The sequence below is a fragment of the Mus musculus genome, chromosome 1 (genome assembly GCF_000001635.26).
Source record: "Mus musculus strain C57BL/6J chromosome 1, GRCm38.p6 C57BL/6J".
NCBI classification, from domain to species: domain Eukaryota; kingdom Metazoa; phylum Chordata; class Mammalia; order Rodentia; family Muridae; genus Mus; species Mus musculus.
In genome coordinates this window covers 153,246,436-153,260,344 of record NC_000067.6, presented here as the reverse complement: position 1 = coordinate 153,260,344, position 13,909 = coordinate 153,246,436, and the positions used below count along the sequence as shown (strand labels likewise).

Below are 13,909 nucleotides of genomic sequence, written 5' to 3'. Positions count from 1 at the left end.
CCACACTTGTTTCTTTGGTTGATTCTGTTTCCTGGCCTGTAGGGTCTGCAGTGGGGCCAGGAAGAGTGGTGTTTGAGGTTGTAACTGGTTTTCTGGCTCCTTTGCTGCCAGCATGCCCACCAGCCTGTCCTGAGCAGCTCCCCTGGAGGGACTCTGCAGTTTACTGTTCTTCACGCCCTAGAAACCAGTGAGACTATGTGTTAAGAATGCCTTGAGTGTTCGTTTCATTGTGTGGTAGCTTTAATTATGTGTGTGTGGATAGAAGAGCCCTGGCTCTCATAGCCTAGGGCCAAATCGGGTGAGCAGATGTGACATCTAGTTGATCAGATTAAGCTGCCTTCTCTCCGACCGAGGAGATGGAGAAGTTCTCTGGTCTCACTGGCTGAGTATCATCAGGGTGTGTTGGTTTGTGGTTCTTAGTCTCTGTTATAGCACTTGTGTGGTAGCTCTTAACTGTGCTGTAGTGCAGTGGGTTCTCAGCCATAGATGCCTGAGCAGTGTTGTGGTGTCTAGGTGTATATTAAGTCTTTTAACCCTTGTAACTCTGTAAGTTGGTTGTTTTTTTTCTTATCTTCATTTTTACAGATGAGGAATCAGAGCTCAGAAAGGATGTAAATTGCCCCAGCTTTCAGTTGTAAGCGACAGAGCTGACACTGGGCCTCTGTTCGGTTGAGCCTCAGATTCTCTGTTCTTAAGATAGTCATATTGATGAATAAGATATTCATATTGCAGGCAGTTGACTCAGTGGTGCCCTGTGAGCTTTACTTCTTTAAGAAGGGGAGCTGTGGTAAAGATGGAGCCTTGGAAGGTATTATTAGCATTAAGCAGAGGTGTGTTTAGCTATTTACGTTATGGACAACTAACAGATTCCTGCCATTATGGCCCCGAGTGGGAGTTGTTATTGAGTTCCAAGACTGGATACAGTGAAATCATCTTCTCCATTCTAATTATACTCGAAGCTTCCCGAAGATTAGTTTTTATGAGTTCTCCGCCTTGCCAGGTGTTTGGCATAGCCTGAGGCTGGTTCTTTATCAGGAGTGCGCTCGATGGTCCCGTAGAGCTCTCTGCAAGCATAGATGCCTGCGTCAGTCCCTATTTGTACATCTGTGAGGATGAGTCTGACACACAGTGCCCAAAGGTCTCCTGGACTTGAGTTGAAGTGCCATCTTTGGGTTTGGGCTCACACACCAGCCGGGTCAACTGAAGGCTGAGTCTTTCTCTTCCGCTGTGGTCTTCCATGTTCAGGAGACCAGAACAGGCTTTTTTCCACAGTGAGGACAAGTCCCTTGGCATCGCGAATACTCCCTATTGAGCCTCTGCTTGTGTCAAATTGACTGATATCCCCTCTGCCAAAACCAGCTGTACGTCCAAGCCCAGAGTCAGCATGGAGAGGGACTGCCCAGGGTGTGGCCCTGGCAGACGGAGTCATTGGGATCATTTTTATAGCAGTATGAGCATCTGATAAAGTTAGCTCAATGAAAACATGGTTACTATAAGGGCTTAGATATAAAAATCAGGGTAATAGCGCAGCTTTTATTCTTGTCTGCTGCTGTTACAGTACACCTTTCAACTTGATCTGACATAGATTCATTGCCTTGTACCAAGCGTGAGGGACCCCGCACTGAGCAAAATGGACACAGATTCCTACCCTCTGATCCATTTGATGGGGTGGCATAGGCAGTGTGGACATGAGTGACAGCAACAAAGCAATGACGTGGTGATAACTTTAAGGTAGAGTGGCCTTGGAAGACCTAGCAGAGGTGACATTGTGTAAAAGATCACAACAAACACAGACTGCACTCAGTGGGCTCGGGTCCATATGCTCACACACGACCTTGTGCTTAGGTCTCTGTCTGCCTAAGAGAGCCTTGCTCAGCCCTTTCAGTCACCTCAGGAAGAAACAGCAGTGCCCTCGCCTTTGGAAACTCCAAGTTGTGAAGTGATGGTGTTAGCTGCCGAGGAGACAAGGAGGAAACTATCAGGGAATTTAAGGTTTGTAGTTCAGCAGTTCACTGATGGAGCAGAAGACGATCTTGATTGACATAGGAACTGTTTAGAAGAGTTTGTCAAGTGCATCTCTCATCTTCAGCTCCTCGGCTTCTCTTCATGTGTCTGCTTGCCTTTTTGCTTCCTGGCAGGAATGGGTAACTGCCACTGACATCAGAGTGACGCTCAATCGCCTGAACACCTTTGGAGATGAAGTGTTTAACGACCCCAAAGTTCTCAAGTCTTACTATTACGCAATCTCAGACTTTGCTGTGGGCGGCAGGTGAGTGGACTGTTAAAGCTGCCTTGATGGTGGTGGGACTTTGATGTAGAACTTGTTTATGACTTTATTAGAACTTAAGGAGGGACCACGTGGATCTGGAAAGACAAGCCATAACCTAGAAGACTTTTCTTATCAGATCTTCTCATTCTGGAAGCTAAGCAACTGGGTTTTCTGAAACCTTGTTAAATCTACATTTATTGACCACTTAAGTGCAGAATCCAGTAATAGGTTCTGCAGAGCAGTTGCCCAAGGGAGAAACCTTGACCTTCTTGGATCTTAGGAGGGAGTTAAGGATAATTCTTAAATAGGTAAAAATCAAAACATAGGCTGAGTGTCCCTAATCTACTATCTCAAGGTGTTCTAGTTTGCTTTCTGTTGTTGTGAAAAACACCCTGACCCAAAGCAAGTTAGGGAAGGAAAAGGTTTATTCGTCTTAAAAGTCCCAGATTATAGTCCATCACTGAGGGAAGTCAGGGCAGAAACTCCAGCAGGGCAGGAGCATGGAGGTAGGAACCGAGCCATAGGCCATGGAGGGTGCTGCTTACTGGTTGTTCTCCATGGCTTGCTCAGCCTGCTTTCTTGCATAATCCAGGATCCTTGCCTAGTCATAGCACTACTGCCTGCAATAGTTGGCTCTCCCTACATCAATCATTCATGAAGAAAATGCCCACCTACAGGTCATTCAGATAGAGGCATCGATTTCATAGAGGGTCCTCCCAGATTCCCCACACTTAGGCCAAGCTGATAGAGAAATTAACCAGCACACAATACTTGAAATGTTACAAAGTAAAATATTTTCTGGTGTTCATGTGATGTCACAAGTGGACAGTCAAAATGCTGGTCCCTGAGCGTTGTGTAAAATTACCTTCAGGCCATGAAATTCATGCTGTGACTTGGTCCCACTCCCAAGTTTGGTTTTGAAAGAGTTCAAGAATCCAGAAACTTCCATGTCTCGAGCACTTGGGGAGGGTGTTGGGCACTCAGCTTGTGCTAGTGCACCCGTGTATATTCAGAACAAAACCAAAAATGTCATGAATCAAGATACAGAACTGCAAGACTAGAGGAGCAGATGGGGTCTGGATGGGTCTTAGAGGGCAGGTGGGATTTGAGTGGAAGATGTCTGGATTGAGTGCAGGAGGATGACTGTGTATTAGCAGAAGTTCAGCGTGTAACTCTGCTCCATGGGAAGAAAACATCTTTGCACAGCTATAAACCAGAAAGATCGCTTTATGCCCAGAGACGACAGGCTAAGAATCATAGACTTTCTTCTCTGGTGTTAGCCCGTGAAATCTCAAGAGCAGAAAAATTATTTTTGTTTATGGTTTTCCCAACATGCTCAGTGAGGTTGATTTGAAATGTAGCCACTGAGAAATTTTTTGGCAGTGTTTGGAGTAAGGCTGTAATATGAAAACTGGGTTAGGAAGATGAGTGTTCGTTGAGAGTAGAGGATAGTGGTACATAGATAGCTCTGAAGATGCCACGAAGCCCATTACTTTATATCCTAACCTGCAGAATCAGTTCAAAGACATGTCTCGGGTGAGTGTGGAAAGAGGTAAAGGGGCAGTGTGGTGCAGTCCTCTTTGATGTTGTATAATCTGGATATGAGACAGCAAACACCTGATGGCATGCAGATCGAGAGGGACATATAGGTGCATTTTACTGTGAAAGGAGAATGACCAGGTCTTTAATCAAAGATGATCTTAAGGTCTAATGATCAAGAAGAGAACAGTGCTACCACCAGCAAACTAAGAAAATGGGCTAACTTGGAGGTGCTGGTGCATTCAGTCCTAGATTTGTATAGTTTTAGGCCCTGGGAGACACTAAGTTTGTATAATCACCAAGGACAGGAGCCTTAAAGAAGGATCGAAACAGAATTATCAAGGCAGGATTCATCTCTGCATGATGAAGATGACTCCAGTGTGCACAGACATTTTTAGGTGTAGATGAAGCTGTAGAATTGCTGTCTTTAAGGAAGCAAGTGAGAGACTCATCTGTTCCAGCCACATTCACGTCTCCAAGTTCCCTCGGGCCCTCAGTTTATTGCTATACTTGCATCTAGGGGGTCCTTCAGTGATCCGTGCCCACAGAGAGCCCCAGGGGACCACCTAACTACTGGGCATCTATGGGGAGTGAGGCATCAAAGTCAGTGGCCCTCCTCCTTCAGTCAGAAGCACACTCATGAGTGTAGATTACTGATATGTGTATTAACCTGTATTCTGTGCAGTCCAGTGTGCAGAAATAGAGCAATTCCCAGTGACTCTGAGAGGAGCTTTGACTCTGTTTTACAGGTGAGGTTCAGGTACTCTGTAAGTGACAGGGAAGCCCAGGTGGCCTGGTATCAGACTTTATGCTATTCTTTTTTTTTTTTTTTTCCGACTTTATGCTATTCTTAATCATTGTCTTCTGCTTCCCGACAGTCTTGACTTCAGGAAACATCCTGCTAGTGCCTTAGAAACTGTTAGGGACTTTCTACTGTCTAGTTAATGTCCCATCTTGGGATTTTTGGTGTGTGTGTGTGTGTGTGTGTGTGTGTGTGTGTGTGTGTGTGTGTGTGTGTTTCAGCTTATCCTTGCCAAGTTCCTGAGTTTATACTTTTGAATGGTAAAATTCAAAAAATTCTTAGGTTACTTTTGGTTTGCTGTATACCCATTTCTTCTGCATCATTTTTAGGATCTGACAGCAGTTCCATTCTTAGCTGTTCCTGTCTCTTTTCTCTCCAGGTGTAAATGTAACGGACATGCCAGCGAGTGTGTAAAGAACGAGTTTGACAAACTCATGTGCAACTGCAAACATAACACATACGGAGTTGACTGTGAAAAGTGCCTGCCTTTCTTCAATGACCGGCCGTGGAGGAGGGCGACTGCTGAGAGCGCCAGCGAGTGCCTTCGTGAGTGCTGCTGGTGTAGTCTGCCCAATGTCTTAGGGACTATAGCAGGAGGGAGGGAATGGTGACTTCCTCATCGATTGGAAACTGAAATGCACTACTTCTATAGAGTAGGGTACTGAGCCACATGCACATCAGAGGAAAATGATAGATAAGGAAGTTGGTTGTGAATAAGTCCCACTGGTTTTGTTTCCTTCATGGACATCAACGTGGAAGCCGAATCTCCAAGGTTCAGGAATTTGATTAGACTCAAATACTGGGCCAATGTAGCACCTCTAAACTGCGACCTCTGAAGTCACTGTGTGGCCCTTTAAAATCAACCATTCCTCAGTATCTATATGAGATGGATTCCAGAACTTTCCTCACGTACCAAAGTCCATGCACGTTCAAGCTCTCTATGTAAATGGCGTAGTATTGGCATGTGACCGTGCACTCTCTTCCACGTCTGTTGTCTGTTGGTTACAGTGTAGACGCCATGTAAATAGTCCCACATTATTTGGGGAATAAGGACAATAGAGAAAAGTCTGTATATATGTATTCAGACATAAGTACAGACATTATTTCCCCCTACATAGTTGATGATTGATGGGATCTGTGGGCGTGCATCACCCTAGGTACACTTGTTTAGACTCCTGCACTCCAGCAGCCAGCTTGGTTAGCATGTGTCAGTACACTGACTCGATTCATCTTTTCTTTATCTGACCAATGAGAATAGAGGGAAGAGCTTGCCCAGCCACTGCCCTGCAAATCTGGGTGGCTTCAGGAGAAGGGGTAGGTCCTGTGCCCTAGTAAAAGGTCAAGATGAAGAAGTTAACACATACTTACCCTTCAGAACGTCTTGGCTCACTGTGCACAGCCTGAGAGGGGGACTCCGGAGAGGAGACAGAGTCATGACTTGTGAAAGGCTTAATAGGAACAAACGTTAAAGCCACCACAGTGTTCTTGAGTCCTTCATCAGTCTGGGAAATAGAAAGACTGAGAAAAAAGGACTCTTGGAACTTAGAGCAGTTACCACAGCACCTTGTGAAGGACTTTTGACTGTTTTCATTGAGCTGTCTTGAGCAAATTGTATTATTCGTCTTTAATTTCTCTCAACAAAGCCCGGAGTTGCTGATAAACTTTCCCGCCTCCTCTAGCATTTCTAGGAATTCCAGGGAGCTTCTTTAATCCCATTACCTAATCCCATTACCACACTAATGTAACTGGATGTTGTAAGGCGAGGACTGGTGAAAGAGATGCACGAATTACTTCTAAAACATCTAAACACATGTGCATTTGAAAAGTATGTGTGTACCGATGTCGTGTTTCTAGTTTTTCTAGGAAATAGGAACAAACAAAATACTGTTAGCTCACTGATCACAGGCTTTGATAAGGAGCTCGCTGGATTTGCCTTCCTCCATAGTCTCTTCAGGACCAACCCCTCAGAGTATAGTTTCTGGATGATGTGACTATGACAGGACAATCAGGATACTGGGGCTAGACAAGAGAAGAACACAGCTGTCTTCTCTCATCCTAGCCATTAACGAGCGAGGTACAGCATGGCCTATAGCTTTGGGATGGAGCAGAGTGGACAAGGGAATTGTTCTGCCTCATGATCCCAACACCGGACCACTACTCCAGAAGGCTAGATTGACTGCAGGGTGTCATAGAACAGCTTGGGGGTCAGAGAAATAGCAAGTGAAAGGGGAAGGCACTGTACAACAACTACTGAAAAGGGTGGGGGCACCAACTTAACAAACTTGGTGCCAGCAACTCAAGTTTCTAAAAATGTTTTCAGTTGTAATTCTATAATAGGATATATTGTACAGAGAAAGAAAATACATATTCAGATATCTTTTAAAATAGTTTGAAAAGTATTTATTGTAAATTAAGCAAAATTTTTGTTTTTATGTGATGGACAAGAACTTATATGTGCTTTGGACAGATTAAGTCTTAGAAAATCATCTCACTAGAAGCAGCACTAAAAACTGAAATATTTCTTTATTTTGGATACCGGATCTTAGTATGTAACCTTGGAACTCACTGTGGAGACCAATCTAGCCTCAGATACATAGAAACTTGCCTCCTGAGTGTGCACTGCCAAGACCAGCCAGTTACTTAGTTTTAAAGTACGGTTGTGTTTAACAGATGACCTAGTTAGATCTGTGGTTCCCCAGTAGATGGATCTGAAGTGTCTAGATTTCCCTGTCATTCTGCTTGCGTCATCAGACATGCTAATTTAAACCTACAGGTCTCAAGTTCCCTGGTCTGGAGAGAGTAGTCTGGCTCCTTGGAAGCTGGTGTCTTAATGTGTTTGAATTATTGAGGCAAATGTCCAAAGAAAAGATGCATGATAAATTAGTACCTTGTTTTTGCTGTTAGTGCTAGAAGTAGAAGATAAGGAGTTAGGAAAATGGGTGTGATTATATACATTGTTACCCGTGGGGTGCACTGGGAGGCAGAAGCCAGCAGGTGTATGGCTCAAGGCCAGGTCTACATAGTGAGTTCCAGACCAGCCAACACTGCATAGTGAAATCTTGTCTCAGAAAAACAGAAAAATGATCATTTGACTTGGCTCTTATGTATGAACAGCCACTGGGAGACAGATTCTCTTCTGAGTATAGGAGTTCTTATGTATACTTTTTCTATGAGGATGGATATTTCTTAGTAAAGTAATGGATGATCAGGCTTTCTGAATTTGTTGACATACTGGTTTTTTTTTTTAAATAAACAATGTAGCTAGCAGTCATTTTTATTCTATGCCATCTGTCATAGAGATGTAAATTGAGGTTTGGTTTTCTTGGGAGTCTTTTAAAATGCTTTCTTAAAGGTATATAGGTCTTGGAGGCTCCAGAGATGGCTCAGAGGTTAAGAACACATACTCATCTTCCAGAGTTTATTTCCCAATAAAGCACCCATGTTGGGTGACTCACCACTGCCCCTAACTCCAGGTCCAGGGGATCTGATGCCCTCTGCAGGCATCCACACACATACATAACATTCACTCACACAGATATACACACAGTTTGTCTTTTTAAAGATATACTTATGTGGCATAACTTGTATATTTAGCTTGTGACTGCAATGGCCGATCCCAAGAGTGCTACTTTGATCCTGAACTATACCGTTCCACTGGACATGGTGGCCACTGTACCAACTGCCGGGATAACACAGATGGTGCCAAGTGCGAGAGGTGCCGGGAGAATTTCTTCCGCCTGGGGAACACTGAAGCCTGCTCTCCGTGCCACTGCAGCCCTGTTGGTGAGTGACATCCATCCCAGTGAGTGGAGTAAGCTAAAAGAGAAGTCTCCTGAACCCTGAGGAAGGAAAGCTTTGCTTTCTGAGCATGTGCAGAGTTAAGTGTGGCGTGATGTATGCTGTTCTAACTTATAAACGTCTCATTCTGCCTCCTTCATGCTAAGTTGAACTTTCAGATAACTTTCTAGTGTGTATAGAAGAAGGAGCAGTTCTGTAAATAATTGGCAGCTGGGCCATAGACCATTTGAACTTTGACTGTGAAAGGCTTTTCCTTGTTAATGATTTTGTTTAGTCTGATATCCGTGGGGAGCTGAGCTGCGCACAGCATGTTAGTGTGTGTCTAGAGATGCGTAGCATTTAGTCTCTTGTAATCTTTTTAATTTTTATCTTTTGAGAGTTGGGCTAATATTTTGTTGTTTGGACCTTTGTATACTAAAATTCTAGACAGGAGCCTTAAGGAACATTTGATTTCCAGAGAGGTGACTGGTCTGTGTGGACTGTATCACTGGGTACAGTTTTGTTCCAGAGTGGTGGGTAGATTTACCTCGGGTGTGCCTGGGACACTAAACTGTTAGGGCTTATAAAGCCATGATTTACAGAGTTGTCATTTGGCGTTCAGTCCTCATTTTCTCTGTCATCCAGAGATGACATACTGGTCATCAGGCATTGCTTTTGGCTCCTGCTTGTGTTTGCTTTGACATTGGTTTTACTTACCCATCTGTCCAGGCTTGGAGTTGAACATGAACTCTTTACATTGTAGGTTCTCTCAGCACACAGTGTGACAGTTACGGCAGATGCAGCTGTAAGCCAGGAGTGATGGGTGACAAGTGTGACCGTTGTCAGCCTGGGTTCCATTCCCTCACTGAGGCAGGATGCAGGTAAATGTTTTCAGGAGCAGAGACGGGTCCTGGGTCTGCGCAGGGACACGGTAACTGTAGTGGGAGCATTTTCCCAGCGGTAATGGCCAAGACACTTCTAGACTCGCAGTGGTGATGGCCTGGGACTGGGGGGACAGAAAGTGCTTTTCAGTAGTTTTAAGCTAGCATGTACAGTATTAGGTTTCATCACGGGGGATGAGTATTCTTGACTGAAACCAAATCCAAATATAAAGCTAACATGAGTTCACCCTGTCCTTTAGAGATTCTCTGTGGGTAGAATCTGCCGTCGTGTAAAACGGGTTGACTTTCAGAGTGGGGCTTCTTTCCTGCCTGTTCTTTTTATTTCATTCCATTCCCCTCAAACAGGCCATGCTCCTGCGATCCTTCGGGCAGCACAGACGAGTGTAATGTTGAAACAGGAAGATGCGTTTGCAAAGACAATGTTGAAGGCTTCAACTGTGAGAGGTAGCCCCAGCTCCTCTAGCTCTGTGTCTGGCCTTGGCAGCAGATTTCCCGAGAAAGCAGTGCCTGATCGTGCCTTAATCTCTTCCAGATGCAAACCTGGATTTTTTAATCTGGAGTCATCTAATCCTAAGGGCTGCACACCCTGCTTCTGCTTTGGCCATTCTTCTGTGTGCACAAATGCTGTTGGCTACAGTGTTTATGACATCTCCTCCACCTTTCAGATTGGTAATGTAGCCCTTATGCACCACCTCACAGGCCTCTAGAACTCCCAAGACCATTCCTATATGGGTAGTTTGGTTTTTTGTTTTTTGTTTTTTTTTATCAGTAACTTGGGAGTGTTTTTGATACTAGGGATATTTGATGTTACTAATATGCATAGTTTTTCTCTTGTGTGGCCCTTTAATGAGGACATACATATGATTTTAGAGAATGTATTGTAGTAAGCAGTGTCTGTAAATATTTTATTAAAAAATACAGCAAAATGTATCTTTCAAGGAACAGTATATATAGGTTCTGTTACAGGGTCTTTTTTGTTGGTGGTAGTGGTAATTTCCTTATAGAAAGTGCAGTTCATACACTTTGTGGGGCCTGGGTATAGGATGCTTGTCATCTGAACGTGCTCTGGTCTTCATTCCTACCTGCAGATGAGGATGGGTGGCGCGTGGAGCAGAGAGATGGCTCGGAGGCGTCTCTGGAGTGGTCCTCAGACAGGCAAGATATTGCCGTAATCTCAGACAGTTACTTTCCTAGATACTTCATCGCCCCTGGTAAGTGAGGCTGCAGAGCCACACAGCTTTCTAGATCCTTCTCTTGGTCACATCCTCACACCCTGACCCAGCCTAACTTCTACCTTCCAGTGAAGTTCCTGGGCAACCAGGTCCTGAGTTATGGGCAGAATCTTTCCTTCTCCTTCCGAGTGGACAGACGAGACACTCGCCTCTCCGCAGAGGACCTTGTGCTCGAAGGAGCTGGCTTGAGAGTATCCGTGCCCTTGATCGCTCAGGGCAACTCCTACCCCAGCGAGACCACTGTGAAGTACATCTTCAGGTGAGACTGTTCTCTCTGCCAACTCAAGCCTGACCGGCGGAGAAAGAGAAAGTGGCTTTCTGCTGTTTTGTTTTATCTTGAGTTGATCTGGCCTCAAGGTGTGTGTTAAAGAGAAACTTCTGGGCTAGATGTGGTGGCTCATGCTTATTGTCCTAGACCAGTGGAGGTTGAGGTAGGAGGATTGCCAGGAGCTCAAGGCCAGCTTGGATTACACAGCAGAAATTCTCTGGGGGAAAAAAAGCCCTAATGGATTATGGAGCTGAGCCCTTTGTTATCTATCTCTCAGTTGTACTGAGAAGCTGGCAATGCTCTCTTTCATTTGGTTAGCTTGTCAGCATGGCCCGTGGTGGCAAGAAACAGCCTCCTTGCAGCCTACCCTTACAGGGGTTCTGTGCCCTTTCTTTGTCTCCAGGCTCCATGAAGCAACGGATTACCCTTGGAGGCCCGCTCTCTCCCCGTTTGAATTTCAGAAGCTCCTGAACAACTTGACCTCTATCAAGATCCGTGGTACATACAGCGAGAGGAGTAAGTTGTGATGTCATTTAGGAGTTGATTAAGGAGGTGACTGGGTATAAAAGGACTGGGTATAAAAGGATTCATGATAAAGAAAAGGTCCTGTTCTGATGTGTTCACACTGATCCAAAGGATCACCAACTGTATATTAAAATGTACTTTGAAACACTCTTTAAGGATTTGGAGAACATTCACTAAAATTAGTGATAGTCTTATTTTATAATTAATAAGCCAATTGAAATGCCATTTTATATATAGATTTTCTCAGTCTTATTATTAACTACTAGTTCAACTTGCTTGACCTTCAACCTCCATTTCTTTTTGTTTACTGCCATGTAATTATCAAGTGATCTGAACTATTGGCTAAATTATCAGAATCTATGTATTACCCTGTGAACATTGGCTTTAATTTTGTGTAAATAAAGGTTTAAAAATATGCCTTCAAGAACTTACTAATGAGGGCTTTTTCCCCCCCTTGGCTGAAACTTGGATGTGTTGGGGTGTTTGTTTGCTTATTTTTTGAAATCCCTGCCTGAGTGTCCAGATGGAAATGTTTTATAAGTAATTACTAATATGGATCTGGGCCCTTGGAAGAGGTTTGGATTACGAATGTAGGTTAGAAGTTGTCTACATTTTGGTCCTTTATTTGTAAACTTGGGAAAATAGGAAGGGGATGGAATCCTAGAAACAGAGTTGAGGTCTGTGCCCTGAAGCCCAAGGAGGGGAACGTGGAGAAGAAAGAATAGTTACAGGTTTGGGACAAGAGCAGCATTGGGTGTTAGATGGGCATGGGAGGGGACTGGGGAGGAGCTTAGCTTTGGCTTAGCTTGGAAACTGAGCAAGACCCCAGGACTCTCTGAACAGTCATTTTGAATGTGAAAAAGTAAAATAAAGAATATTCTCTTCAAGAACTTTGAAGGAGACGAAAGAGATGAATTATCATTGGGGAGTAGGAGCAAGATTGAAGGGAGAATATTTTTAGACCAGGAAGACAGAAGAATGTTTAGGGATTAGAAGTGCACCATAACTCATGGTCTGACTGGAAAAAAGCCGTACACCTATTAAAGTTAGGTTCAAGCCAGCAATAGAAGTTTCCTTCAGCCTAGGTGGTCAGTTTCCATATGAATTATATAAACAGCGAGTCATGTTGCATAACGTGGGGGAATGCACTTTACCCATGATGGTATCTCCAAAGGCCCACTTGACTGTGGTTTCTGCTGGATTGGATGGACCATTGGTCTAACTCAGCATAGCTTTCTTTTTCCTCATGGAAATGTCAGAGCATGACTTGTGGCTTAATGGCTTTGGGCGGGCTGCACACTCGTCAGAGCTATACAATCCTCTTTGTGTGTTTGTGTGTGTGTGTGTGTGTGTGTGTGTGTGTTTGCGCGTGTGCCATACTTCAACTCCATGAGTATCCTGTACCACATGGTTGTCTTGGATGTCTTTTTCTGGTTGCCATTCCCATGAATAACCTAAGCTGATAGTTTTGCCTGCACTCTTGGGGCTGGCTTCTCACGAGCTACCCAGTGGTGATGAGCCTCTGGAAGCTGGGAGGCCCCTCAGTGGCTCTCTTTTCCACACCACAAACAGGCGCTGGGTACTTGGATGATGTCACCTTGCAAAGTGCTCGCCCTGGGCCCGGAGTCCCTGCAACGTGGGTGGAGTCCTGCACCTGTCCAGTGGGATACGGGGGACAGTTCTGTGAGACGTGCCTCCCAGGGTACAGAAGAGAAACTCCAAGCCTTGGACCTTATAGCCCGTGTGTGCTCTGTACCTGTAATGGGCACAGTGAGACCTGTGACCCGGAGACAGGTAAGAAGGCCTGTGGCCAGTGCTGGACCTGCCAGTCCTTTTGCCATTAGCAGTGGCATCCATTGTCTTCTTGTTACTGTACTGATAGTGTATCTCCACTCTCGCAATAGGTGTCTGTGACTGCAGAGACAATACAGCCGGCCCCCACTGTGAGAAATGTAGCGATGGGTACTATGGGGACTCAACCCTGGGCACCTCCTCTGACTGCCAGCCTTGTCCCTGCCCCGGTGGCTCAAGTTGTGCCATTGTCCCAAAGACAAAGGAAGTGGTGTGCACGCACTGTCCGACTGGCACTGCCGGTGAGTCTGCCTTGCTCCTCATCCCTCAGAGTTCTCTATGGTTGTGAGCATTGACACAGCCTTTTTCCCTCGGGTGACCTCACAACCCCAAGATGGAACTGCGGCTGTTGTTTTGCTGTGACTAAGAGAGCAGAAACTGAGTGCTCTGTTCAAGGCTGTGTGGCAAGGCACAGGTGAGCTGGGACTGCAACACAGCTTTGTGATTCCAGATAGAACTGTCACCACATATAATGTAATTTCTCATAAAGTAAGAACCCAAACTGGGCTTTCTGCTGGCTTGTCTGGAATTGCTCATGTGAAATGGCAATCTTAAAATTCTGTCTCTGAATCACCCTTCCAGCATCTCAGAGTCAGTCACTTTACATTGGGAACATCTATCTATCTATCTATCTATCTATCTATCTATCTATCTATCTATCTATCTATCTATTTTTAAAGATTTTGTTTATTTATTTTATATATATGACAAGTATACTGTAGTTATCTTTAGACATACCAGAAG

General features: G+C 44.6%; 1 protein-coding gene across 1 annotated transcript in view; it reads left to right on the top strand.

Moving 5' to 3' along the window:
* Lamc1 (laminin, gamma 1) overlaps positions 1–13,909 on the top strand; it is a 113,865-nt gene that overhangs the window by 72,442 nt on the left and 27,514 nt on the right. The window contains exons 3-13 of the mRNA NM_010683.2: positions 2,139–2,269; positions 4,990–5,156; positions 8,205–8,393; positions 9,151–9,268; positions 9,635–9,733; positions 9,822–9,958; positions 10,378–10,500; positions 10,591–10,780; positions 11,193–11,305; positions 12,887–13,108; positions 13,219–13,407. Of these exons, the coding sequence (NP_034813.2) occupies positions 2,139–2,269; positions 4,990–5,156; positions 8,205–8,393; positions 9,151–9,268; positions 9,635–9,733; positions 9,822–9,958; positions 10,378–10,500; positions 10,591–10,780; positions 11,193–11,305; positions 12,887–13,108; positions 13,219–13,407 (1,678 nt within the window). The remainder of the gene's footprint in view (positions 1–2,138; positions 2,270–4,989; positions 5,157–8,204; positions 8,394–9,150; positions 9,269–9,634; positions 9,734–9,821; positions 9,959–10,377; positions 10,501–10,590; positions 10,781–11,192; positions 11,306–12,886; positions 13,109–13,218; positions 13,408–13,909) is intronic.